The sequence below is a fragment of the Nymphaea colorata genome, chromosome 4, assembly GCF_008831285.2.
Source record: "Nymphaea colorata isolate Beijing-Zhang1983 chromosome 4, ASM883128v2, whole genome shotgun sequence".
Classification (NCBI taxonomy): Eukaryota; Viridiplantae; Streptophyta; class Magnoliopsida; order Nymphaeales; family Nymphaeaceae; genus Nymphaea; species Nymphaea colorata.
Window position 1 is genome coordinate 17,834,094 of NC_045141.1, and position 27,944 is coordinate 17,862,037.

The 27,944-nt window shown below is 37.7% G+C and overlaps 3 protein-coding genes across 5 annotated transcripts; 2 read left to right on the forward strand and 1 right to left on the reverse strand.

Annotated features, from left to right (window-relative positions):
- The first annotated feature begins 5,246 nt into the window (after positions 1 to 5,246).
- On the forward strand, positions 5,247 to 13,867 carry LOC116252928 (probable E3 ubiquitin-protein ligase XBOS32). The gene is made up of 10 exons (XM_031627553.2): positions 5,247 to 6,179; positions 6,277 to 6,336; positions 6,807 to 6,878; positions 6,990 to 7,165; positions 8,177 to 8,337; positions 10,520 to 10,578; positions 10,676 to 10,722; positions 10,898 to 11,038; positions 12,527 to 12,618; positions 13,123 to 13,867. The coding sequence occupies exons 1-10, from the start codon at positions 5,985 to 5,987 to the stop codon at positions 13,617 to 13,619; spliced, it is 1,500 nt and encodes a 499-aa protein (XP_031483413.1). The 5' UTR covers positions 5,247 to 5,984; the 3' UTR covers positions 13,620 to 13,867.
- A 1,831-nt stretch (positions 13,868 to 15,698) lies between these two features.
- Positions 15,699 to 19,692, forward strand: LOC116252130 (uncharacterized). The gene is made up of 5 exons (XM_031626208.2): positions 15,699 to 16,098; positions 16,669 to 16,824; positions 17,462 to 17,557; positions 18,323 to 18,443; positions 19,238 to 19,692. The coding sequence occupies exons 1-5, from the start codon at positions 15,730 to 15,732 to the stop codon at positions 19,399 to 19,401; spliced, it is 906 nt and encodes a 301-aa protein (XP_031482068.1). The 5' UTR covers positions 15,699 to 15,729; the 3' UTR covers positions 19,402 to 19,692.
- Positions 19,693 to 20,095: 403 nt separating this feature from the next.
- Positions 20,096 to 26,083, reverse strand: LOC116253432 (VAN3-binding protein-like). Of its 3 annotated transcripts, none has more exons than XM_031628240.1 (8): positions 25,513 to 26,083; positions 25,316 to 25,387; positions 25,145 to 25,213; positions 24,356 to 24,764; positions 23,369 to 23,587; positions 23,112 to 23,161; positions 22,054 to 22,111; positions 20,096 to 20,475 (listed from the first exon to the last, which is right to left on the reverse strand). In XM_031628240.1, exons 1-8 carry the CDS (start codon positions 25,693 to 25,695, stop codon positions 20,285 to 20,287), a joined length of 1,251 nt encoding a protein of 416 aa, XP_031484100.1. In that variant the 5' UTR covers positions 25,696 to 26,083; the 3' UTR covers positions 20,096 to 20,284. The 3 variants fall into 3 exon arrangements, with proteins under 3 accessions (XP_031484100.1, XP_031484099.1, XP_031484098.1); XM_031628239.1 differs by having other exon boundaries at positions 25,316 to 25,390; XM_031628238.1 differs by having other exon boundaries at positions 25,498 to 26,083.
- Positions 26,084 to 27,944: the final 1,861 nt, after the last annotated feature.

The window sequence follows — 27,944 nt, forward strand, 5'->3', positions numbered from 1 at the left end:
GTAATTTGCATATTTACTTAAGTTTGAAAGCTCATCATCTAGTAGATTATTTCAGCATATACCACGAATAATTCATCATCGTCTATTTCCTACTGTTGACTTTTGAAACGTATTTTTCTCACCCGGAAACATGTTTCTTGTGTCTTCAAAAGTTGCAGCAATCTATCTTGTGTGAAAATTAAAACCCCGACAGTCAATTGTTTTCAACGATTCGATAACTAAAATGGACCATGATGTGTTCATACATGTGGTTGGTCTTTGGTAGAAGCAATATGCGAATATGAGTTTTCAGACAAATGCTAATTAAATATATCATCTAGACGTACGTGGGAATCCTTCTCACTTAATCTTGGTTATTAATGGTAGACTTCTTTTTCTTTTCTTTTTCTGCTTGCACAATCAATCCCAGTTTAGGCAGTAAAGAGGTACACGGATGAGAAAAAAAAAAAAAAAACTAAGAATTACAAGTTGTTCATCAATGCTCTACGCCATTGCACACAATTATTGAAGCAGCTTGGTGATTTGATCTTTCCTCTCGCTAGAAGAAAACCGAAAAATATTAATTGTTTCGACATGCTAACCAGAATCACTTAATTTACAGAGCAATTTGCATTGGTCAGACGCGGTTGTAACTATAAACTTCCGCCAATAATTTGCCCCAGAAAAAAAACTCAACTCGTTTTAGGTGAACGGTTCTGCTTCAGCCACATTTTTTCAAAGAAGTCATTTTCAATTCATGACACTATGAGACTGAGTTTCCCATTTCGAATATAAAAAAGGATGGTGCTGGTGAGGCGTAGAAGGATCTGTACGGTCTGAAGTAGCGGCGAAGCCAGAAATTTTGGTTGGAGGGGCACTAACCTAAAACTTTCATACATGAAGGGGCACCAATATATATAAATAGTTAAATACGTGAAAGAAACAATATAAAAAATAAAGATATTTTGTAGGGCTGATGTGGGCAATTGGCCACACAAGACTACATGCGGCTCCGTCACTTATCGGAATTCTCCTTTTCTCATCCAAGTGCTAGACTCAAAATTCTCTGCCTTCCAGTTTCACTGGATCTAACTCAAATTGTTTCTTTTCTTTGCTTCTTTTTTCTCTAAAAGAAACCCAATGACAAACACACACAGGAAAGGAAGTTGCATGCATGCACAGCCATGAGCAGACATACATACACTCACATACATATATATTACATAATATATATTGCAAGCTGACTTTTCCAAAATAATTCGACGACTAGTGCATTTAATGCTCTCTATAACATTTATTAAGGTGGATAAATACGGTCTTCAAATATAATTGGGCACTTAAATGCTAGATGGACAAATAATAATTGTCAGAACCACAATTGAGAGAAAAGTATGGTCTTCAAATATAATTGGGCACTTAAATGCTAGCTAGATGGGTAAAGAACAATCTCAAATAATTTTTTTTCTCAGAAAGACAATCGAGAGAAAAACAAGGAAAAAAAAAACATGTGTTTGTATTTGTTTCCAGCAAACACCCTACAAGAGTACTATTTCAGATATGTGATGCAAGCTGAGTACTAAATCCAGACTTGAATCCAAAATGTTGGGAAGATGGACGGAGATCTTTTATTTATTTGTTTATTTATTTATCTTGAGTAGCGTAATGGAAAAGCGCCTCTCCACCAACCGTGGATAAAAATCTTGATGGTTTTGACATAGTTTCTGGATTGTGGCAACAAACACTTTTTATATGTAAATTAGTTCCCAACTTGTCTTCTGTCAGGTTGGTGATATTCACAAGCATCTATGAACAAGTGTGTGGACAAATTTTAACAAATCATAGCATAGTTTATGTGCTTTCGAATATGTTTTGAACTAACACAATTTAAATAGTGAGCACAATCTGAAGAAGGTGAACATGAACGATCCTAATTGCATCAAAATATATGTACACAAAGAACTTGAAGCCTTTCACATCTAAATTTCTTGTGAAAACACGACATTGCATTTGATTGGGCCACTCAAAGCCCAATTGCTGCGTAAGTTACTTAAAAATTCTGAAATAGGTGAGATTCCTTTGGTTGATGGAGTGAAGATGCTATGGACCCTACAGGGCTTACCCAGACGGGCCCCATGAAAGGGGTACTGGCGCCTAGCTTCTGTCTATTGTTGCTGAGCCAAGGCGATCCCGTTTTGTTTTATATTTTGAGCCCACCTGCTACTAGCTGGGCCCGGCCGGACCCACTTTTGGTCGTACCCAGATAATTGCGAGCCAAGCATCCAAAGAGAAGGTCGACCATGCGTCGCCAGTGATGGGATGGTGAAAGGGCTAGGTTCCTGTTGGACATGACTAGATCTGAACTGAAGTTGAACAAGTTGTGTACAAAAATGAAAGTAATTTTTATCTGGAATGTTGTGTACTGTTATTCGGATAAGTGAGATGAATATCTCACCTAGGAATGTACAAGGGCTCGAGTCTAACTCGCTTGTATAAGCTTGGCTCGAGCTCGACTTGATTATTAGAAGAGTTGAGTTCGAGCTCGGATTAAAACTCAAGTTATAAACGAGTCGAGTTCGAGTTACACGAGCTCGACTTGTTTAAACTCGACTTGGCTCATTTGTTTTTCATTCCTCTGCTATGCCTTCTGACTCTGGCCCTCTTATTTCTTCCTCCCTCCATTCCTCTCTCTCTCTCTCTTGTTTTTTTTTTCTCTCTCTCTCTCTCTCATATTGTACTACTTCTTCTTCCCACCTCCTCTCTCTCTTGTATGAATCAATGTACAATTAACTTTTTATATAAGCAATGAAGTTTAGGTTGTTACTCTTCACACACTGTTTTTGGTAAATAATTTTTGCTTTAGAGAAGAACTGTGGAACAATACTGCAGCTGCCTTCTTTTTCCCCTCAATAATTTGAAGGAGATGAGGATCACTATTCACCGACTAGCTTAAACGAGTCGAGTCGAGTTGGAGCTAGCTCAGCTCGGGCTCGACTCGCTCGTTAAACATTCCTAATCTGACTATTGAAGTGAAAATTGAGCCTAAATTTCATTCTTTCCCCTTGTCATCAGGATTCATCCTGAGAGACATAGTGTAGCTGGTCGAAGTAGCAGAGTTATGAATAAGTCAGTCATTAGTATGAGCATTGCTCCTCTAAACTGTAAATAGCGGATGCATGAAGCTTAGTTGATGGGTGTCCTGCTCCTCACACAGGTCTTTAGGCAGCCAGGATCGGAAAGGCTAGAAAAAAATGAGAGGAGCTGTGGCTTCTTCAGGGTATCCCCCACCATGTCATCAGGATTAAGGGCTGCGTCGAATGTCAGGTATATACTATTCCAATTGAACTTAGATAATAAATTGTGAATATTTATTAAAACACAAACTCTGTGAAGAAAGAGGCTTTCATGTGTATTTGTTTTTGAAAATTGGCGAAGAAACTTGTTGTTTCAAGAGAGCATGAAATACATCTGCCAAGAATTTAAATAATCATAATTATGAAATCAACGCTGCAATGGATTAACTGCAGGCGCATGAGCATCATGGGTTGGAGACCAGGTGGTCATGTGTTCAAAATGCACGAAAAGCAACTATTTTAAAAAGTTAATAGTATATATATATTGGTTAGACTTTAATAGTGTTTTTGTACTTATAAAAAAATGAATGGCCACATAGCTTCGACATTTGATAATAAAAAAATTCACAATTTTCATAAAAACAACTTGAATCAATCCTTGTTTTATATCAAAATAGTTTTTATAAATATATTATGATGTTTATATTTTATTTAAAATTGTTCCATGATTGGTAAATACCAGACCACCATTAATGTAAAAAGAGACTTGTTAATTTTGTGTTGAAAAATATTGTAAACAAAATGCGAGCATCCTAATATGTCTTATACACAGTGATTCAATGTGAATCATGTTTTAATTGAAATTATTTTTATCAAAAAATTTGATTTTTCCACTGTTAAAATTTTGATACCAAAAGAGCCATTCAATTTTTTTATTATTTCAAAACATGATTGAGATAAAAGAAAAATATAACTTAATACAGGTTCCTCATTAATCATTCTTAAGATCATATCCATAGGGTTAGGTTGCATGAAAAATACTTTCATAATTATTTTTAGTATCTTCGATTATATATATATATATATATATAGAGAGAGAGAGAGAGAGAGATCTATGATTGATACCACAACACTGGACTCCACACCACCCTTCTTGTCTAGCAATCAGCACATGGATGTGGAGCCAGCGAAGAGGCTCAAGCCCAAGAGGCAGCCCTTGCCACATTCAGCCATGATGAACTTGCCATGTCGTGGACCCACAGCAATGGAGCCCATTGTGCTTTTTTTTTTTTTTTCCTTTTTTCAGTATAGAAAGTTAAAAGGGAAGAGAAATGGACCCCATAATGTTTTGGCTTACCCAGTGCATAGAGACTCTCTGGATCTGTTCTTTATGTCAAACACAGAAAACCAATCAAAAAGATTAATTTATTCAGCAAGCTCGCTAAGCTGCCAAGAAACAATCAAATACAGGAGACTAAGGAATCCATGTCAACCACATTGGTTGCTCCCAAGAATTCTTAGGGAATACACAATCGTCTTTTTTCCTTTGACTTGATCACATGCCAAAAAGTTCTCATCCATCTCACTGGCCAATATCTGTAAAATGGAGAGTGGTGCCCACAACTCTTTATCATATTAATTCTTGCTTATTGCTGCTCACCTTCCCATTGATGATGTTCATGAAAGAGAAAGTTAAGGAAATGTATCACTTATCTGCACAAGCATTCTGTGATTACCAAAGAAATACAAACAGCAACATGGGAAATGTAAATGCAGGAAAGCACAACAAGAGAGAGTCTAAAGATTGCCTAATGGGGGTAAGCTGTTGCCTGTCTGAAGGGTGGTTGTGAATAAATTTTTCTATGGTAGCAGCAATCACAAACCTAACCTGTGCGTACCTAGAGTATTTACTGCTGCCCTCCAAGCATTTCAGGATTGATTTTGCAAAATAAATGATGAATCCATTACTCTGCATCCAAAAAAAAAAAATCGTTTTCATTTAAGTATTGGCACTAAAACTAAAAAGTGGCAATCAGGGTCTGTAACTCATGCCGAAACTGTATATCCGAAACAGTGAACAGCAAACGAGGGAGCTAGAATTCTGTATTAATTATTTAAGCATCGATGTTGACTCCAACCGGGCAGCTAAGAAGCCAGGCCCGTCTCATCAAGGACGAGAAATCGAAGGAGAAACAACAGAAAAACAGAGAGACGGACCGAGAACTCAGATTGCTTCTACGGAGACTCCAACTCCGACACTTGCCCGAGACAGGTTACCAGTTGGTTGGCTCGGTTATTCTCAGCCATGATGAAAGGCGCGCTTTACCTGCAGGCCTGGTTGGTGGTGGGGGGTGGTGAAGAGCAGTAAATGCTTTATGCCTCGGTGCCGCTATTGATTCATCACCATCATTTAAGACACAAAAGACCCCCACCACCTTGGTGCTTTTACCTTGCTTTAAAGCTTGGTCTCCATTCTTATTTCTCGGATTCAACCCCTCTTACTTGTTTCCTCTCAATATTTCTTTCCTTCTTGAGGCTGTCGTCCTGAACAGAAGGAATTCTGGTCCCTTCTTCCTTTTCTAGAGCATGATTTGTTGCCTTCTCAGGGAAAGAGCTTCTTGAGTTTTATCATTTTCGGCAATTGGTCGTGGTGATTGTCATGAATTGCGGGGTCGAAAGAATGGTTCGTGGGGTTCTTCATTTCATATTATTTTTTTCTTGATGGCGGCTTAATGAAGAACCGGTTTCGAAGAGAGCTTATCTATTTTCTGTTTGTCGCGCACGGGCTTGGAGGATTGTGATTATTTCTAGGCAGGAAACGTGGATTTTTTTTATGGTTGTTGGATTGTTGGGTGGAAAGAATCCAGGTTTCTTTCACCCATTTTCTGGTTTTTGTTGCATCTATATTGAAGATTGAAAGGAATTGTATCAATCATGCGGTTCCTAAGCATGATGGGCAATTCCTTCGGTTGCTCGGCTTCCGGAGAGCGTCTGGTTTCCGCCGCGAGAGAAGGAGACTTTCAGGAAGCAAAGGCTTTACTGGAATGCAATCCCCGACTTGGTAGATACTCGACTTTCGGGGTTCGCAATTCACCCCTGCATTACTCGGCTGCTCAGGGACACCATGAGGTAAGTTGATGGACTATTCCTTTGGTGGATCTATATCCAGCTTGTTTTCTTCCTCCCACAGTTTATTGAAATCTTTCCTCCTTTTTTTCCCCCTCAGATTGTTTCGCTTTTGCTGGAATCCGGGGTGGACTCAAATCTCAGGAACTATCGTGGGCAGGTCAGTTATTCTTCTGTTACCGAAGTTCTGATTTGTAATGTGGGGTTGTTTTCTGCCTAGGAAGAGCAATTGATATGTATTTTTGGTCCACTAATTTTATTAGTTATCTAATAGATTGTTATGAGTATTGTCTCCTAGATTCTTGATTCGAATTTTTTACATACCTGTTGCAAATCAATATAGGGGATCATGATTCTCTGGAAGCGAGAGAGCATGCTTATTGATTCCTTTATGTGTCTGTAAATTAGTTACAGATAAGAAAGCGTGACAATAACAGTGATAAATATGTACATCTGTTTTATGATCTGTAACGTCTTTTAGACGCTGCATTGAGAAGTCCAATTATTTATGATCTGTAACGTTGTTTAGACCCAGTATTCAGGAATTAAATGATTAACTGTTGGAAAGTTACAAATAACTGTCATACATAGAGAAGGTTGACCCTTGATCTGCTTGGTTTCTTTGAACAGACAGCACTAATGCAGGCGTGTCACCATGGTCACTGGAAAGTCGTTCTGACCCTCATCCTTTACAAAGCCAATGTAAGGTTCCTGCTTTTTATGTGAATTTGCTTGTGACTCTACTCTGTCTTGTATATGATTTGCTTAGAAGAACAGAGATTCTTTTGAACACACTCCTGTTTCTTTTTGCAGATTCATAAAACAGATTGTCTCAACGGATTCACTGCCCTTCATTTTGCTGCAGTGAATGGGCATCCCCGTTGTATCAGGCTCCTCCTTGCCGACTATATTCCTAGTGTGGCAGGAACTTGGGATGTTATAAAGACAAATTCATCAACAGATGCATCTAATGTGGCATTGGAAGAGAGGTATATCGGTTGTACCTGTTATATCTAGCATTGTACGTATCGTACGATATGGGGCTATATCATACAATACATACCGTTGCTTTTTAAATTTACGATACGATACACCACCTGTAACGCAAATAGGTGGTGTATTGTATGTGTATGCATGTATCGTGCAATACACAGCTTGTATCGTACGATACAAGGCAATACACCCCGTATCGCACGATACATGTCTACTTTGAAAATTATGAGGTTAAAAGTTAAAACCACACTTTTTCAAACTAATTTTTAAAACTTGCCTCCCTCTTCATTTCTAAACATATATAATAGTTGAAGGAGGGGGAGATTGTGAAAATTTTCGAAAAGAATAATCAGTTTCACCATGTAATCGTCGACGATTTGAGAGCAGATTTATGCATAGATGGTTGATTCTTGTTCAGATAGAGAGGTTTATATCTTCTATGAAAGATGAAAATGAGAATGAGATGATAAAGATTATGAATGAAGCTGTTTTCATTTGTTATTTGCATTAATGTTGAACAACTTTGTCTTGTGATGTGATGTATAGTGTACGTAAAAATTGGTTTTTGATGTGTTATGGATCTTAATGACTTATGAGTTATTATGTGGATCATCTTATAAATTGTGTTTCTTGATGTCTTAATTTATGTTGTGTTACTATATGATATTATGACCACTTATTAATGTTTGTGAAGTAACTTTATACCTATAATAAGCCTGTCAATATGTATAACATGTTTTTTCATTAAAAAAAACATAATTTTTTATTTTCTTGATTTATCTGATTTTTCTCTAATTTTTTCTATTTTTTGAATTGAAAAAATAAATTTACGATACACATATGATGCATTATGATACTTTACGATACAGCGTATCTATTGGCCGGACAGACACGGCTTACAATATGCTTTTTAAAACATTGGTTATATACTTAATGATTTCTCTTCAATATCTCTTGGTGGGCATAAAGGCTGATGGTGTTTCCTTTTTTCTATTTACTCTTATCAGCGAACTATCCAGAATCATTAATAAAGCCGCAGATGGTGGAATAACTGCACTTCATATGGCCGCATTACATGGACATGTTGAGTGTGTGCAGTTTCTTTTGGATCTGGGAGCCTCTGTTTCTAAGGTGACTGTAGAAGATGGGACAACAATTGACTTGATCGGTAACTATCTTATTCTTAAAATGCATTGTTGATCTTTATGAAGCTCCTATTTGTCCTACTTCCTTCTGTTTTCAGTTCGTCCACATAAGCCTACGAACAAGCGATTCAAAGGATCAACCTTTAAACTGAATGAAGTTATATTTTCTGTATTTTGTTGTAGCCTGTAGGTGAACAATAATTTCGAAACATTCTGACAGTTTTTGGCTTTTTTACTACGTGGGTGTTGGTAGGTTAGGAACTGGCAATATACCTTTGATATAGCAGATATTATAAGACTTTTAAATCATATAAGTTGTAACCTTCAGTAATCATAGTGTACTACACCTTCTTTCAGATAAGTAATTGATTTTCTTTCCAAGTATCCTACATCTTCTTCCATTTTTTCAGTTTTGTTGTGCAGTCTGGTGGCACATAAACTTGTTATGCTTTTTCTTTCAGCCCTTTGTCTTCGTATTGCTAAAAATGTGTGTTAAGTGTCCTATCTAGTAAAATCTTCTGATACGAGGTGTAAATATATCTTCATAAGGTGGGAAAAGTGAGGTTTCTGATTAGTTATCTGGCAGCTTTCATGTTTTAATTTGTCATTTTCCTTGAAAAACAGGAAACATCTTCAATCATTCATAGAGTTTGATGATGCGCTTGTAGTTCATTTTTGAGCATCAATGTGCTGTTGCAGATTCAACCAGCTTAAACCCGAATATCTTCAACTACGCACTAGCTGCATTAGTTAGCTTTCTCTCTGTGCACATCGACACTTTATTTCCCTAATTACCGTAATGTAATTTTCCAAGCAACTTCAGAATAGGAAGATGTCTCAGTGGCATGAGCAAAATGCTACTTGTCTCAACCTCCTTCCAGCTCTATGTGTCCACATGCTGAATCAAGGTTTCTGGGTCTTGAATCTCTTGACCCCTTGTACTTCACAATCTGGACTAGAATGTCCAAGTCAAGCAATTCTTGTGCATCAATATTTTTTCCTTTAGTTTTGGTCCTTCTACGTAACCAATCTGATCATTTAGAAGTTTCTTTTGTACCAATTCCAATTTTCAGACTACCAATGGTTTGCTAATTAATTTCCTGCACTTTTAGGAAATTGTAGATAAATGATGTTGTTCCGGAAATTCAACCTACAAAATGTGCTTCTTATATCTAATGTGACCTGTAGGTTCCTAACATTTTCTGATTTGTAGAAAAGAAGACCGCAATGTTGTAACAGGTGAATCATAATGCCTACCGGTCAGGCTGACCTATACGCAGTCTTGTAACATAACGTAATGTATCATAAACATATCACAAAATTATTTTCTTAATTCATAAAAAATAAGAAAAATCAGAAAAATAGAAAAAAATTAAAAAATCATGAAAAATGTGTTCTATCTGAAAAACTCATCATGCATGTAATTAGCATTCATGATTCATCATTTATAAGCCATAATATGTTCACAACACATTAAAAAATAAAACAAATATCTTCATAAAATAAATAGAAACCTGTGATAAACTTTAGAAAACAGGAGAAATGTATATAAAACTTGAAATTGAGAGATTGAATACCTTTTGTAGAAGAAGAAGCACAAAAGCCCTCTTTTTTCTAAACACAAATGGGTTTCCAATGAGCAAATATCTCTTCAAACCAGTGATTTCTCCCTCAAATGGATGATTTATTTGGCAAATTTTCTCCAAAACCAGCAAAAATTCTCTTTCCTAGAGCTCGCAGAACTTACAAGTGCCAGAAATGGAGAGGAAGAGGAAGATTAAAAAAAAAAACCAGTCAAAAGGGGAATCGTGCCCTTTTTTTTTAAATTGCATTTTATTGTAAAATATATCCGATACACCTATGGTAGACACAAAAAATGTGCATCATAGGTGTGTCATATAGGTTTTGCTGGCCTATCTGACATGTATCTTACGATATGCCTCCATGTCATACAATGCATAACAGTGGAGGATAGTGTCCTTTCTTGTGTTGGAATTTTGGAAGTAAATTTTGTGCACGGTCTCAATTTCTCTTTGGTATATGTTATGCATGTGTTGAACAGATAGTAGTACTGCACCTTGAAGTTGCATTGCATTCTAATTTGTAAACTTAAATTTTTTGTTTCCAGAATTTTTTTTGCATAATATTATTTTTATTTCCTTACAATTATATATGTATTCTATATTTTACAATTTTTTGTGGCAGGCGCTGGAAGCACACCTCTTCATTATGCTGCTTGTGGAGGAAATGCACAGTGTTGTCAGGTATATTTATTTTGGTTTTATTTGGATAAGTATGTTAGCACTTTGTTTCATGCATTATGTTGATATCTTCGTATTTCTCCACCTGACATGGACACAGGTATTGGTTTCTAGAGGTGCCAGCCTGACTGCTGAGAATGCGAATGGGTATGTTCTTAATTTTCACATACTAAGAAATGTTTAGTTTGCTAGTGTTTGATGATATCCTCATCACTTCAGTTTTTAAGTTACATGAACTTCAAATTTCACCTTTGAGGACATGATATGAGATTAAACCCTTACGCTGCTTGATCTTTTCTTCTTTTGTGTTTTACATCAAAAGCTGGACACCATTGCTTGTTGCACGCTTGTGGAATAGGCATTGGCTTGAAGGAGTTCTAAGTAAGCATCCAGAAAGTAGGCAGTCCACTACTCCTTCACCATATTTATCGATTCCACTTATGAGCATCATAAAAATTGCTAGGTACCTCTCAATTCTCTCATTCCCACTTCCTCTTTGCGTGATTAGCATCATCATTCTATAATTTTGTAAATTCTTACGTGAATTACAGTATCATGACTATAATCTTTTAACTATTTTTGTTAGATTAGTGCTTTCTTCTTGGTATTTGTAAGTATAAAATAAAGCTTTCTTGAGTGTCCTTAAATTTATTTGTTGCTTTTCTAGATCTTGTTGTCATCCAATGCAGGCTTTGTTAGAGTTCATTTGATAGACAGAGGAGCAAAATGCTGCATCATGGAACATGGCATTCTGTAATGCTGCTCAATCAGGTGTTTTTAAATTGATTTCAGGGGTATAGTTTCAAAACTTCAATATGGGCTGAAATATAATTTTTCAAATGTTGTATTCAGGTTAAAATACAAGTAAAATTTTATTTTCTAAAAATCTGAGGGGAGGCTGTGGCCCCTGACCACCACCCCCCCCCCCCCCCCCCAACCCTTGCCTCTGCCCCTGGATGCAACCTATTAACTTATTTAGTTATTTTTATATTGGAAGTTACATCTTGATTTTCTATTGTAGCACTGTCTTCAGCTATTAGGTACCTCTTTCGTTTCTTTCTTTTTATTGAGTAGAATAAGCTGCTCCTCTACAATATCTGTGTCCCCCTGTTCAAAAGGTTGACGTATTTTGCTACTTTATCCTCAGCATTTTATTGCCAATTTTTCAAATTAGGGGATGATTTCAACTCTCAAAAACTACATTTTAAGGAGCAAAAAGTGTAGTTGGTCATAGAAAGAGAAATCGCTGCAGATCATTTCTTGGGTGTAAACTGTAAAGGGTTTTCTTGGTTAAGTGCATTGTTATCACAGCCAAATCACTGGTTGCTGCAATGAAAATGTGATATATGAGACCATTTAATTTTTCATATTGAAACACTAGGCTTTATCCTGCACCAATAAATCTTAGTAAATTCAATGTTGACCAAAAGAGGTGGGAACATTGTGACACACTATTGTTCCAGGTTGAGTATATGTGTGATGCTAAACGTTGCTAGATTTTCATCTAGCTCATCTTTTTCTTTTTGTTACCCATACTTAAGTGAAATCCACTTGGTCATAAAGATTTCAATATTTCAACTGGAGTGGTAGGAGTTTATCATGGTTAGTGCAATAGTGACAAACTGACAATTTCTCGTCAACAATAAAATCCAAGGCACTGAGTGTGTCTCACATAACAATGACTTCAATTATGGATAAAACTATATATTCACTGAACCACAAGAATTGTGGAAACTCATGAAAGACAACAATTAACTGGGAGATGTTTGGTCTGCTGTTCTTTTGGATTGTTGTATTTAACATCTGGTCTGTCAGATTTTGATTGATAAAAATTCTAATGGTTGTTCATAGTCCTCCAAATATTTTCAGTTAGCCTTCTGTCTATATACTAATTAATATCTGACATTGTCAAGGCTAATCTCCCCTGACTGAAAAATTTTCAATCTTGCAGGGAATGTGGATGGAGGACTTCTGATGCACTACCCACATGTGGTGATCCTTGCTCTGTTTGTTTGGAAAGGAATTGTTCAGTGTCAGCAGAAGGTACAAGTTGGCGAGTCATGTTCAATTTCTTGATATTTGAATGAAAGTGAGATGCTTAGTACAAATTATTTCGGTCTCCTCCAAGTTGACAGTCATGTAGTTCCATCCATCTGGTCATATGGATAAGTTGGAATCTGGAGCTACTCATTGAAAGTTAATTTGTTTAAAGTGAGGATTTAGTATCTCGCTGGAAAGTGTTTGGTTGAATTTGGCTGGGAAATGTGGCCTATGAGGAATGAGATCTTAAATTAAGCAAGAAGTGAACTGATCATGGTACCCACCCATGTTTCAGATTCCAGAGTTTACTTTAGACTGTTAACAACCCAAGAATGGCATAGTTTTCTTCTTTGAACTGTTTATAAAGAACTAAAATTGCTTCACTTTGCTGCTGTACGTAACATGCAGTGTTACTGCAGTACTAGAATGTAGTATTTTGTTGGCTTGTGTATTATATTCCTGCTTTACTTGCCAAATCTCTGACCTTCCTATTCAATGTCTTTGTAGGCTGTGGGCATGAACTATGCACGCAATGTGCCCTGTACCTTTGTTGTACAAACAGTACGCCGACAGCATCATCTGGCTCCCCAGGTTCAATTTCATGCCCTTTTTGCCGGCAAGGAATAGTGTCATTCACCAAGCTACGAGGAACATATAGAATCAAGGAAGCTGGTCGACCAAGCCTGTCACTCTCTCTCTGCACAACGTTTTCAGGCGAACCAGCTGAACCTGGTCCGCTGCAGTCAAAACCATACAGATCTGACTTCACCTGCACCAGAATTTCACCATTTTCATCCTCATCTTTCCGTTCACTGAGCGGTCAGAGGTTTGGGTCTATGAAGCTGAATACCAGCTTTTGCATGGGTGGTTCGGAAACTTGTCCATCCTTGGTTCCTTGCAGTGATAGAAGAGTACAGAACCAAATGGGTTTGCGTACAGTGTTGCAGCGATCTGCTTCCCACATAGAGAATAGAAGATCAGGTGATTGGCTACCACTGAACTAGTATGTTGCCAGTGGCAGTCGCTGAAGTTTGCTTGTGTACTTTCTTGCCGGATGTGCTATTGATTTCGGTTCCTCCAATGTCTTTTCGATGTAAATACGGCCATGTGCACTCATTCAGAAAACCACTCGATGTAACTACCCGTGTATCCAAAGCGTCTTGTATGAAAAGTTTCCTTTTAATTTGTGGGTCCGATTGTTTTTACATCTAATGAGATATTTGTTTAGAAAGTCGTGAAACTTCCAGATTTAGATAGTTGTTTGCATTCATATGCGTTCCCATTCAGAGACGTGTGTGTGTGTGTGTGAGAGAGAGAGAGAGAGCCCACGGGTGAAATTGGAATTTATCAACAAAAAGACGTCACCAAATATACGAAAGCAAGCAGAGCAAAGAAAGAAGCTGAAAATCGAATGGCGTGACAAGTATTTGGAGAATTTTCCACGGTTTCAGGAAATTGTGAACATGAGAATTCGTAAACTTTATTGGGCGTATGGATCTTAGAGATGAACATATCAGGATCTCGTACCGAATATAAGATGAGGTGACCTGGTATTTCATGTAACGTGCACCGGATCCCACACATATGCCCTCATTAACCTCCTCGCGCGTCTTTTGTAAACTGATGATGGAACTCTTCGGTTCGCCGCTGAACCGACGATAGAGCTCTAACTAGGAAACAACCGGCCTTAGGGTCAATACATAGCTAAACTACACTACCAGTCATTAGGTGACTTTTTCATTAAGGTTAACAATCCACCATCTAGAATTGAGGCCCAATGGGCCCCCCTTCTCCCTATTTTTAGTTAGCACTGCACAAGAGCCGAGCCAACTCGGGCTCGACTTGAACTCGCTCGAAAGAACTCGGCTCGTGCTTGACTCATTCATAAATGAGTTGAACCTAAGCTTACAAAGTTACTCAAAATGATAAACGAGTTAAGTTCGAGTTTCAGGAATTCGACTTGACTTGCAAACCGGTAGTCTAGATAATATTGCCAAAACTGGTTCACCGAAACACCAGTTTTAACTTTTAGGGTAAATACAAATTTTTACAAGTTACACGAGTTAACGCTTACACGAGTTGACGCCTAAACGAGTTAAATAGGTTAAACAAGTCGAGTTTGAGCTCGATTTTGTGTAGTTGAGTTGAGTTCAAGCTTGCCATAAAGAGCTCTACTTGAGTTCGAGCCGAGCTCAAGCACGAGTTTTTTCAGCTGAGTTGAGTTCGAGCAGGCCAAACTTGGGCTTGACTCGGCTTGTGTGGAGCCCTGTCTTCAGGGTGGTGGGCTGCATCGACATGATGACAGTAGTGTAACATTTAACTTAGGTGGTATGCTTCACCATGATATAGTACTTACAGAAATCAAATTATAGCCCTTAACTGCGCTCATCTAGTGAAAGAGAACGAGTTGTGCATGCAGGTGGTGATTCGGTAGGTGTTTTACGTGAACCAATAAATGGCAACGAGCAACAACCTAAGTGGAAGACTCTTAGCTTGAAGGACCCTCTTGTAAGAGAACAGAAAAACAGAGATCAATTCGTACTCAGTTCAGTCACAGTCAATCATCGTGTTACATAGAGCAACCACCTTGAAACGGAAAACAAAAACAAGTCATTTAGCCCCTAATATTTTTAAGCTTCCGAAGATGTTTGCATTCTAAATTTGTGGACAAAACTTGCTGAAACTGAGAAATAGGAACTTCATAGTTAGTACTTACTTTAGATTCAAATTCCAGTCAAATTGATTGTCAACAGAGACAATGGCCGCGAGTGAACTTTCAGTTGCAAGGGATGATAGGAAAGGAAAGATCTGATGAAACATCTGCTACTTTCTTTGAATGTCATGCTTCACTTCGACGCCTGTTTGGTAGTTACCGAAAAAGCCGACTTATGTCAGCAAATTCAAGTTCTGAAGGCGAATAACAATTTCTCTCTGTTCCTTTTTTTTCTCGTCAAAACTTTATTATTGTGGCCGTTGTTTTGTGCAGTTGCCCCTTTCTTCCAATCACACGTGATTTATCCATTCCGTAATTCATTTGGAAAAATATATAAAAAAAAATTCAAACTAAACCCAAAAGCACGAGAGGAGAGAAACAGAGAGACGTTGGGTGGGTGGATGGCATCTCTCTGTTACTCCCCGCCATCTCTGCTCCCCTCTCCTGTCGCTCGATCTCCTTCGCCTCCTTCCCACCTACTGAGGTTCTCCCGCCACCCCTTCTTCACAGAGACCACCAACGCCCTCGGCCATGTCGCAGAAGTAACAGACGCTCACGCCCATCGTTCTCGCTGCGTCCTTGCCGCCTTTTCCCGTAGTTCCTCGTCTACCTGCAGAACCACCACCCAGCTCCAACAAGAGGAAATTCCCCACCATGCCTTTGATTCCGTCGTCATCGCTGATGCCGTGTCCGACTCCGAATTGTGGGCCACTGCCCGCCTTCGCGTCGAGTGCTTCTACCCCCTCGATCCGACAGTCTTCGCTGTGGAGGTGACCATCTCCCATCTGCTCCTTACTAATACCCTGAGTTGCCTTGGTTGCTGGTCTCACCTTATTTCTTTTTTGAGACAATTTTGGGAGCTTACCGATTGTTGATTTGGATGTAGAATACACTTCCAAGGAGATTGGTTACTAACACAGCTGAAATTTCTATAACGAATAATACATTTTGTGCAAATTTAATAGATTGTAGTTCATTTCAGTTACAGTGAATAATAACTTTATATTATTTATAATTTCTGAAAATGTCTGCAATTCTAAAGAAACTGTTCTTTTCCTTTTTTTTCTTGTTGCGTCTTATTAAATTCGCACCTCCTGCTTGGTAAGTATTTACGAACTCTTTTTCTTCGTTTCCGCGACCCTTATAGGTTGATTCACCTTCCTCTCTGAAATCTTGATCTTTCCACCCAATATTGCTCATATATGTAACGAAGATTGTCTTACAAAGAACTCATTCTCAAGTTTTCTCACTACATAGTTCTGCCGTCTTTGAAGACATTGACATTTCGTTGTGATTTGCTTGGGGATTGATGATGTTTATGATTTGTCAAGTTATGTTAGGATCAAAGACGGTACTTGTCAGAGAGAGAATTTGAAGCGCTCAAAGAACGTGCAGCTGCAAGCAGGGCAGGATCTAACAGAGTTGCATGCATAAATGCAACTATTCCATTGTCAGAGCTTCCAAAGTCATTTCATGATTTGCGTTCGAAATGCAAGGTAATATCAAGCAATAGGAGGAAGTAATCAGACAACCACTCATGTGGGCAAATATTTCTTTTGACGATTTTTTCTAGTGGTCTTAAATAAGAATCCTTGTTTTTATGACCTTCCTTTGTCTCAATTCTAAATGTTTCTCTTTCTTTGTTACCAATATTTTGTGTTTGGACACTAATATTGTAAACTTAGGGCGGGATGGGAAGATGGGAAGAAGAGAAACAGAATTAAGAAAGAAAATTTTCTTGGTTCCTATATTCAGGCATACGCGCATTTACCATAACACTTTTACACAGCTGCATTGCTAAATGAGAAAATGATAGTTCGATGGCAGAATGCGAGCCTTCGTTAGTTGTCGGAATGCCCCGAACATTTTCATGCACGAAAAAAGTTCCACTTGCCCTAAATAGTTCCATCACCACTAGCTGATTGTCTGACTTTAATTTGTGGTCTTTGACTCTTCTATACTGCTATTGACAATGTGAGTAGGTTAATGCTCGTGTAAGTAATATTAATAACTTGATGCCTTTTACGTGGTAGCAATTTGTCAGATGCATAATCTGGAGTTTGCCTTTATTTTATCTGGTTCAGGGAAGTATCGTCTAGTTGTTGTTATTCATTAATTTTTTATTTGCTGTAGTTCTCTAGTGGTGGAGAAGATCGAGTCGTTATTGGCACACTAGACCTTAACCAGACCATGAGGCTGGCAGATGAGTTAGTAGGAAGGAGGCCTGAGGTATGTTCATTCTCCAGTACAGCATCCAGAATATTTCCTACATGGCAGGAAACAGCAATCAACTCCTACCTCCCTGCAGGCAAAAATCAGGCCTAGTTTCTAGCACAACCATGGTGCTTTCATCTCTCAATGCCAAATGAGGTTCACAACGATTGATGTGGAAATCTCATTGAAATAAAAAAATTTTGTATGTGGTTCATGAAAACAATTTTCACATGCTTGCAATGCAATGACTAAATCCTTTCCAACAGTGAGTTAATTTCATGGAACGGCCAAGCAAAATTACCTTCTGCAATATGCACTAAAATTTTTTGTATGGAGTATCAATCTAGTTGGGGGCTTGCTTTTTTACGTAACAATCCCTGCATCAACTTATGATGGATAGCTTCAAGCTCTGGAGACAGACTTGTCTGGCACAATTCTGGATTTCTTTTCTATCTGACATTATTTTCGGCAATTTTTTATAAAAAATTGTGGCCTGGAGCTGCATGGTATCCAAAGATCCTGTTTGGAAAAGTGACTTCTACCTTGTACTTACTCGAACAGGTTTTTGATGAAGTTCCAATTACTTCCAGAAGTAGTATCCCAAGGATGTTATAGATAAATACTTCATCTAGTTGGACATTAAATATGAGAAGGGCGTGGTTGTTGTTGGTTGTTTTTGCTTCAAGTTTTTGTATAAGCTGTGCCTTGTAAGGTTCTCTTGGTTGGAATATGTTTATTATTCATCCTATAATCAGATAATAGGGACTTTTTCTGCGGCAGGGAATTGGAGCTGATTTTGCTAGGGCGTACTTGAGCAATGTATGTGTAGCCAAGGAGCTACAGAGGAAGGGTATTGCTTATGCCCTCATGGACAGGTCCAAGAAAATTGCCAGAGAATGGGGTAAATCTCCGAGTACCTTTTCCAGAGATTTCTGTAAACACCACCACTATCATCATCATGGTTATGTCCTTATGCGCTGATTCATGCCCAATTAATTTGCTGAATAACCATACAATGGACACGTGCAAACAGGCAGACATGAACATATTCCAGTAACCGAGCTGGAGAATAAATGTTACATGAGGCACGATCTAGGGTATTTATATAACCTTCCAAAAGGGTGATGAAGACACCATCTTCATGGTTGTGGTTTTATTCTGCTTTACTTCACATTCGAAATCAATGATAGATGCTTCTTTCTAATTTTGCTACTGCAATCTTCAACACTGAATGCACAGTTGCTCACGGAAGTGGAAATGTCCGAATAAACTTCAGAGCTTGAGAAGTAATTATTATCATATGTAGGATTAGGGCTTCTGTGCATTATTGCTTACATTTTCCATCCAAAGTACCAGTCATCTTGGGCGTGCACAGGCAAGTCCAGAAATAATGAAGGTTGATCAAGTGTAATAATTTTCTTTTTGTTCAACCAACCTTCTATTGATTGCTGAGAACTGTATATCATGCAGTTTATAAGGAATTATTTCTAGTTCCCTAGTTGACTGCTAGTGTTACATCTGATTGGACCCTGGAATATACAAAACATGACTCCTTAATGGATCAATAATGTTGTCAAAGCATGAGCCGTGGAAGATATTTTCTTTGAAATTTTTAAATTTGCTAAGTAAGACTGTGTCTTGAACTCATTAGATTTCTATTAAACTCTAAAAGCTGAACTTTGAATTTTTTTTCAGGAATTTCTGATCTTTATGTCCATGTAGCTGCGGATAATGAAGCAGCAAAGAAGTTATACGGCAAAAGTGGTTTTGTCTATGAAAGTGATGAGCCAGCATGGCAAGCAAGATTTCTAGGACGCCCTCGGCGAATTCTTCTATGGTTTGGCCTATCAAACACCTGACTCCCGATTGATCGAGGAAAATAACATGGTTGTGTATGTTAAAGATGAAGCACAAGTCACCTCTACACCTGAGAGTGTCTATTGGTGTTCCATACTATATTCTACTGGTAGGTTTTCAAGCCACTGTATTATATTCTCATATTTTTTGTAGCCATTTCTGTTGTTTAGGGGGCCTTCTACCTTCTTCTCTATAAATGGCTATTAAAAGAAAGTCATTTTTTAGCTAATTGTCTGTACTGTACGTCGACAGCACAAGGTTGCTATTAATTTATATTATTCATCTTGCATTCAGTGCTGATTGCATTCTGTGCCGGTCAAAATTAAAATCCTTTTGAGTAGTGAAACCTTATCCACCAAAAAGATCCTTTTCCTGCTTCCAAAAGCTTGGAACCTTCTGATTCTTGTAGTTGCTTGTCCTGAGAACTGGCTTCAGACCTTCAAATTGAAGGAAACCAAGAGTTAATCTAGTGGATGTCTGCCTAGTAACAGAAATCCTACGAAACAGAATGCATTACCGTGGGTCCATAACCAAATTCTTTGTGATGTTTTGCTCAGCAACCTCCTCCATGGTATGTAATAGGAGGTTCTTGATATGGTCATGAAACAAAATTGTTTCCTTTTGGCTACATTCTTTCTATATTGGAATGGAACACTTCAAAATCAGAAACTAGTATTGCAAAGCAAATTGACGTGAACATTTTTGTACATGATCTTCTAAACCAGAAGGTGGACTTTTGTAGAACACACGGAGTCCATGAACAATCATACATAAGATGAGATAAGCTTTTTGCTAATCATGTAGCAAATAAATGACAATAGAAGGGTAATTTTGCTATACAAAGTATACTATTTGGCATTGTGATGCAGAGATAAGGAAACAAGTTCAATATCCGCCATAGCTACTGGAAAGCATCAGCATATGATTAATCGTCATTGACCACAGCTTGTAGCTGGCATCATCATTCATTTCAAGCTTGATTATTCCTTCCTCTGTTTCGAGGACTATCAGAGAAGGGGAATCCTCCTCTTTGACCCATTCTTCCTGCGGCCAGGAATGTAAGTCAACTATGATCCCTGAAAAGTACATCAAATCAGAGTCAGCAATCTTCACAGCATAAATTCATAATGTAGTGTGCCATGAAAATCAGATAATTGACAGACTCTCCCCAATATACTGCCAGTCTTGGAATACCTTTTACTATCTTGTTTACAGTAAGAGTCACAACTCACAAGTAGTAACTACCATGTAAACGGGACCATTTTCATGGCACCAATAATTGTGGGTCTGTTCCGGCTTCCCATTTCCTGATCTACAAGACACCATAATCCGTTTTTTGGGCTATTCACAAATCACACTCACTCCCTTTCCTTTTTAATATTACATCAGTGAACAACAAATGTCTATCCCTCTCTATCTCTCTGAGATGGGATGCAAATGAGTGGGATCCAAGAGATGCAAATGGGTCAAATCTGGTGTGGCACCAGGTTCTTTCCCACTGCTCGATTTACTGGTACCCGTCCCAGGCCATCGGCATCTCTTTTTTAGGTGTTAATGGCACCTGGCACATCACTACTAACAAAAATAGGGATCTAAGGGGCCATTTGATCAATAATCAATCCACCTAAGGGCTGTTTGGCAACAGTAACAATAAATGGAACAAATGTATATGCTTATCGATATGATTTTGTATTTGTTTGTCCATGTTTAGTAAAGAAATCTTGAAACCTATTACTAAACATATACGAACCAATATCCTATTACTAATCGTATTCTAATTTGGTAAACTGTTTCATGACTGAATTTTAGATTTATTCAACTAAAGATCTGGTAAAAATTCTGACCTAGTTACATATATATTTTAGATGCTATGCGAGTCGAATTAAAATTTAATTTTCAAAAATGGGGTCTCAATCCAAGTTGGCATATAGTTATGCAAAACTAGATTAGTTGAATTCTCTAAAAAGATTGGATCCAACAAAATCAGAACCATTTTACATCTGTAGTCAACAGGTCCCTTCTTCAGCCTCAATCCTACCAAGTTAAAAATTAAACGAATGAGACGTGCGCTATTACCTTTTGAGAATATTCTTCTGACTTCTTTAATGTAAAATACTTTAAAATTGATCGAATAGATTCCTAAAATCTCTCCCTCGCCACCCCTCCTCCAGCCACACCCACCACACACTTTTATTTATTCTATTGAAGAAGACAGCATGTAAAGTTTTCAGCATCCAACTCTGAGCCGCCCCCAAATAAGCTTTCTGTGTCAGTACCCGACCAAAATCCCGTCGTCTTACTTATTAACAATTCGATTGGAAACAACTTTCTCCCTGTACTCAACAGTGAGGATTTAACGAGAGACAATTCTACCAACTCAATTTAGAACCGTTTCTCCATTTACTCTGTAACGACAACAACGATGTGTTATATATATATATATATATGTGTGTGTGTGTGTGTGTGTGTGTGTGTGCAAAACATGGATTTTTCGAGCCATCCGAATGCCTCCAGCCTCTCACAGACGCAGCACGACTGCGTGTCCGGATGGACGGATCGATGGCCACAGGATTTCAGTTCATCTATATACGTAGATATATAAATGCACATACATATTTTGCGATGATACTTATTTGAAAGGAATACGAGCTTACTTTCTTTGGTGATTGCAAAGGGGTTGAGCTTGCTGGTCCTTCGAGTTCTGAGTAAAACCTGTCAGACACAAATCCACAAGGCACAAGTTCGGCCTCAAAGGAGTTATACATTACATGTTACCAAGAAGGAAGTGCATGGTCTACACTACTGCTCGTGTGTGCTTGTTGCTCTCATGCACCCAACAGTTTCCATTCCTCACAATTTCGGATTGACGTAACCATAATTATTTTTACAGCTTACAAAAGCAAACCTAGAGAAGGCTAAATTCATATACATGTATACTGACACTCTCCTTCTAACTAACGTAATCTTAGGTTGTATACTCATAAAAATTTTCTGCTGTGGTTAATTAAAAATTAAACAAAAACTGAGTACGTAAAGAGGAGATCTAGTAGCCGATGCAGGTGTTCATATGAATATAAGGAATCAGGTACCATTTGAATACTTTTATTTTTTTACGTATCAAATTAAATTTCTGACGAAAATTATATCTAGATAGGTTTCTGTTCTTTTTAGCTAATGATTATCTTATGTATTACTTTTATGGACCATGGTGGTTGCGGGGTTGGCATCACCAAAAGCTGTTGATCTTGGAAAAAAAATAGTGCTAGCCTGACTTCCCCTTTATGCTTTTGGTTTTTCAAGGAACTTTTGAAAAGGTTGTCTCTAGTTTATATGGCTATAATGAAATGCTTTTATCTTTTGTTGTTCTTAGGAAAGGTTCTCTGAATGTACCATTTGTTGGTGCCACGCACCCCATAATTTGTCATTGTTTTTGTTCATCCCTGCAGCCTTCAACTAATGGCATCCAAAACATCAAAGCAGGATGAACTGCCAAAAGAGGCGGACTGCATGCTTAATTCGTGCTTGTGGATTACATAGGCTGCAGACTCATGTAAACTTTAGAAATTACAGTCGAACGTTTTGCTTTCATACCCCAATGATCATTGATTTTCAATCAAATAAACGTAGTTCAAGTTTATCAATATTTATGTCACATATCATATTTCAATTATCACAAGTGTTTGAATCCTACTGGAAACATTAGTTTACTGACCTTAGTTTCCCTGTCCAGTATAATTGATACAAGCCTCAGTTTGCAGTTTCCTGTCCATGCATCGACAGAATAAGAACAATAATTAGAATCGAAACCTGAAATATCAAAATTTACTTGTGTGAAAAAAGGAACCAAATTCAGTTTATCGATCATAGACAGACTAGCAGTATATTCTCATTTTTCAAGTTTTTCTGCAACTCTTGAAACTATATGTTGATCTTATTACATATCTACACAAAAGGTGAGAGCATTCTTACTCTTCTCTGTGATGACAGTGAGGAGAGACCCACGAGCAAGAAGGTCTCTACCCCTCAGGAAATCAAAGCCTATGATATCTTGCTGCCTTGCTGCTTCATCACTGTTGATTCCTTGAGCATTACCGTGATGAAGAAGTTGAATCATCTCCTTTCCACCACATTTTCCACTCGCCGTGTTTGCCTTTGCTCTTGCTCGCAGTGTAGCTGCCCCCCTCAAAGCTAAGCATGCACGCGCAGACAATTGTTCTTGGGTTAGATGTGTTTTCTGGACATTAATCTCGTCATTAATTCAGTTGCAGGCAGGAAATGTTGCCCAAGGCTCAAGATTAATTGAGCATACAAACCGTAGCAACAAAATCTTATTGTTTATTTAATTTAGTTAAAGAAGATTCAATGACAGCGAATAAAAAGATTTACAAAGCGAAAATTAAACATTTAAAACATTCAAGAAATGCGAGTTTTGACATCATGACAGCGAATATGAAGATCAGTTATCAACATGTGACAGCTTTCAAGAAGGGATTGGATATAAAAAAAACACCCAAAAATATAAAAATAATAAAAACAATTTAAAAATTCAAATCATGATCTGTAGAAACTTATGTAAACGTGAAGTAATAGTTCTGACCAATTCAGGCGATATGAATATATTCCGATTACATTGTGGGGATCGACGAGCCAGCTGAACAGCACTACTCGAGAGCTATGTTGTGTATTTCGCCTCAGCAGTGTTGGCCGAGTCAGTTTATGCCTCGAAGGCCATTTGGTAATACTAATACATTAATACTGTTTCATGAATATGTCCTAAGCTATAGGATAGATTCATGGAACATTCTAACAAGTGTTTCATGAATCTACCCCATTTTGTGTGGTAGATTAACGAGAAAATTACAGTCTGTTACTGTTAAGTCATGACCTTGAGCTGGGTCTAGCTGGTTTCATCTCAGTTGCCAAAAAATGATGCAAGTAGCTTTTGGGTTTGCTTACATGTAGCCGCTGCTGCAGTCAGGGTAATGAGGTCTCCAGCATCTTTAACCGCTAAGGCTGATTCTATCATCGAGCCCAGTTGGTCTTTATTGGCACCCATTGACCGAGCCACTTCCACACATTGAGTTGCAACCAGAGCGGCAGCAGAAGCCATAACTGCATCCCTGGCCCTGCCTCCATCTTGATCTCCATCTTCTTTCTCTTCATGTAATTTCCTTCGTTGGGGTTCATAGTTGCTCTTGTTTCTGACATTTTCTGCTGCCACGGCTGCAAGAGCAGCTGCGACGCCTGCAACTGATATGGCTGCATGCAGTTCTGCTTTCTCTAGCCTGCTTTCTTCCTTTTTGTTCCTCTTTATCTCTGCCAGCCACGCCTTTATTGACTGTCCATGAAGTATTCTTGGAAGCTTCTGTGTTATTTGCAAGATCACAAATGGAAATTATTGTTAAACTGTATCAACGGCGCCTGGATTTCATGAGAAATAGATTCAGAAAAGTTTGATAGCCTCTTGATTGCAATTATTCATATGAAGTTTCATGAAATTGATGGGTCCACTTTGTTATGGTTCCAGCTGTAGCTCCATTAACAAAACCAGGCCATATCAACTAGCTGCTCTTAAATTCGTTACATATAATTTGTTTATGATGGATGAGATTTGTTGCTATTGAATTCAAACGTAAAGCATGCTTCTGCTTGTTCTTATGCTTAAAAATTGGCGAAAATTACGGCAAAACAAGTTATCTAAAACAGAAAAAAGACAGGAGTTATTTAATATAAACTTTACATTACCCATTTCTTGGTGAAACATCGGTGGAGGTTCAGTTCTGGATGGATCATCTGCTGTAGCGATATCCATGACTTTGAATGGCAAAACAAAAAGGAAACATGAAAATATCTGTAAGTTTAGTCTTGTCATCATAACCGCCAAGATTGAAGCAAACAAGTCTGTGAAAGAGCTACCTTCAGATCTTCAGCTTTCCACGGGGGAACAGAATTGCGGTCTACTTGTCCTACGCTTCCCATTCTCTCTTTCTGCTATTGATCACATTTTAAAATTTCTTACGTATTATAAAGGGGAGTCAGCAGTTAAAACATATATTTTTCCTGCAAACAAGGTTACTTAATATGTATGTCGCTCTTACATATGTCGCTCTTACCTGAAGGCCGAACTTCTTGAGCATGTTTTCTTCGAACGGCGCCGTTGGCTTTTGCAATTCATGAGAACTTGCCGGCGGCATCTCCCGGAAAACTTGAATCGCGTAATTTCGAGAAAGGAAGTCCATTGACTCGAAGGGGACAGGAACAAGCGCCGACCCATCAACTCTAGCACTGGAATCCATGAGAACAAGCAGCCAGTTGAAGCTTTGGCATTCAGGCAACAACAGCAGCAGAAAGACTTAAATAAAAATCCAGGTGGGTAGCTAGGAATTTGCCAGCTGATCTTGATCATGGAAATCACTAGTTAATGGAGGATTTGTAGCTGGAAAGTGAGGTTAAGAACTGCTTAAGGATGAGAAGGAATCATGGTGTCTCATCAATAGAATCGATGCTAACTATTGATCTCAAGTAAAGGCGTCAATTGTTAATCAGCCTCTCTGCTTTTCACTAACTTTCAAGGTAAAACTAAACTATACACATGTAGACCATGATTCAGGAAAAGGTGACATGTTCATTATATAATCTTAAAGGAAGGTGCTGAGGAAGGCGGCCTCCGGCTTTTCACTAACCTTACTTTGAAGCTAAAACTAATGGAGAAAAAACTGCTATCAGTCTGTATGTTTGATATAAGAGCCGGTGAAACACTTTTAGTTGAGGTTTTGTTGAGAACACTAACTCTTCTTGGAGCCACAGAGAAAAAGAGGAACAGAATGATTGTTTGTGTGAATTGGAGGCTGGGGATCATAATGGCTCACTGTGAAGCAGACCAATATAGGCATTTGTTTAGTGCCCAAAAAGGAAAGGCATATATTCAGCAAGGTTTAGATTATTCATGGTGGTTGGCCATGGCTGCTATGTTACGGACCCACTCGCCCACGGTCTGAAGATTATGTCTACTGATAAAGCCTATCTGTTTTTCCATTCGTTTGAATCCTGCAAGTAATCAGTTTCACAGGTCTCTGTTCTTTTACTCTATACGTCCTTGGTTTGGTTGGTTTATTATTGTTGTCCACAATTTTCTCTGTTGCTAGGTCATACAAGTAGCGTTAGCCTTATAATTAATGATGAATAAATCTAATTATATGTGCTCAATAAAATCATAATAGGTTCAATACTATTTATCATCTTAAATCACCTACCTTCTCGTTATGTTATGATCTTCTTGCTGATAGATGTATATACAGGTTGGTTTAGTAGAGTAGCATTTGAACTGCTAGAACCAAACCTGGCCCGAATCAATGTTTTTCAGCTATGCAAAAAATAATGGCTGAAAACAAATAAAAAATGTTCTAGTTTTTTTGAAAAAAATAGAGAACATACGAAAATACATAATCAATTTATAGGTTTTTAATATATTAAAAATAAATCCTGACAACTGCTATATATATATATATGTGTGTGTGTGTAAAACAAATCTAACAACTCTCTCTAGCAGATTTTTAATGTAGTGCTACTGTTTATCATTCAATAAAAGAAGTACAATTTGCTGGTGGGGTTATTGGAATGGTTAGAAATCAGGATGCAATGTTTATATATGTGTGTGAATATGTGTTAAGACTATCGGATTTAAACATTCGTGAAGTCTGTTTAGACATTAGAATATAGTTTTTATATGAACTAGTGGCAGAATCAGAAATTTAAACCACGGTAGACCGAACTTGCAATAACACAAAATAGAAAATATCTTTTGAAGTAGGATATTGGATTCAGAATAAAAGATACGGTTCCTATATTCTTTGGAAAAAATGTATGTATAAGGTGAAAGATATATATTTGTGCATAACCAAATAAAATAGGAATTTTCATATTAATTGTAGCAACAAATATCAACATATTTCGATATATGTTTCCAATTTGAATTTTTTATTATAATGTGGTTTTCGATTTTTCATTAATATGACCAAAGTTAAAACGAAGAAAAAGACAAGGAATATAGACCTGATAAATGCCACACTAACATTGAGTGGGATGCTCTACTTTGAGAAATTCAGTCTCACAGTCAAAATTGTAAAAAAATTTCAAGAGCTTATAAAAAGGGTTATTATGCAATTGGTATTGGTTCTAATCAAAACTACTCCAAAGTAAGACGAGCCCAACCATGTATCTCATACCAACCTGACCCACTCTCACATTAAGCTCAGATCTCAATCTACCTCTAACAGTTTGAATTTCGGTCCTAAAAAGGCTAACAACCAAAACAACCAACCATTTACCATCTTTTATAAATTCTTGAAGGTTTCTTATAATTCTCTATATGGGGCTAAATTTCTCAAAAGTGGGTTGTTACATCGAGCAATATTACAACCGATTTTTTTAATGATTAAAAGAAAAACAAAATTTAAAGCAAGAATAATAAAAAATTACTTTAACGATGATAAATAAGTAAGAGGCGATGCAGAACAATATAGTTTAGCCTTCTAATAGTTGACAC

Excerpts from the sequence above, each read along its gene's own strand:
- LOC116253432 (XM_031628238.1), bottom strand. The coding sequence starts at position 25,695 with ATGGATTCCAGTGCTAGAGTTGATGGGTCGGCGCTTGTTCCTGTCCCC. Across the intron at positions 25,388-25,497 it reads TTCAGGTAAGAGCGACATAT|AAAGAGAGAATGGGAAGCGT; the intron begins GTAAGAGCGACA and ends GATCAATAGCAG. Across the intron at positions 23,588-24,355 it reads GACTGCAGCAGCGGCTACAT|CTTTGAGGGGGGCAGCTACA; the intron begins GTAAGCAAACCC and ends GTGCATGCTTAG.
- LOC116252928 (XM_031627553.2), top strand. The coding sequence starts at position 5,985 with ATGCGGTTCCTAAGCATGATGGGCAATTCCTTCGGTTGCTCGGCTTCC. Across the intron at positions 8,338-10,519 it reads GACAACAATTGACTTGATCG|GCGCTGGAAGCACACCTCTT; the intron begins GTAACTATCTTA and ends TTTTTGTGGCAG. Across the intron at positions 10,579-10,675 it reads GAAATGCACAGTGTTGTCAG|GTATTGGTTTCTAGAGGTGC; the intron begins GTATATTTATTT and ends ACATGGACACAG.
- LOC116252130 (XM_031626208.2), top strand. The coding sequence starts at position 15,730 with ATGGCATCTCTCTGTTACTCCCCGCCATCTCTGCTCCCCTCTCCTGTC. Across the intron at positions 17,558-18,322 it reads TAGTAGGAAGGAGGCCTGAG|GGAATTGGAGCTGATTTTGC; the intron begins GTATGTTCATTC and ends TTTCTGCGGCAG. Across the intron at positions 18,444-19,237 it reads GAAAATTGCCAGAGAATGGG|GAATTTCTGATCTTTATGTC; the intron begins GTAAATCTCCGA and ends ATTTTTTTTCAG.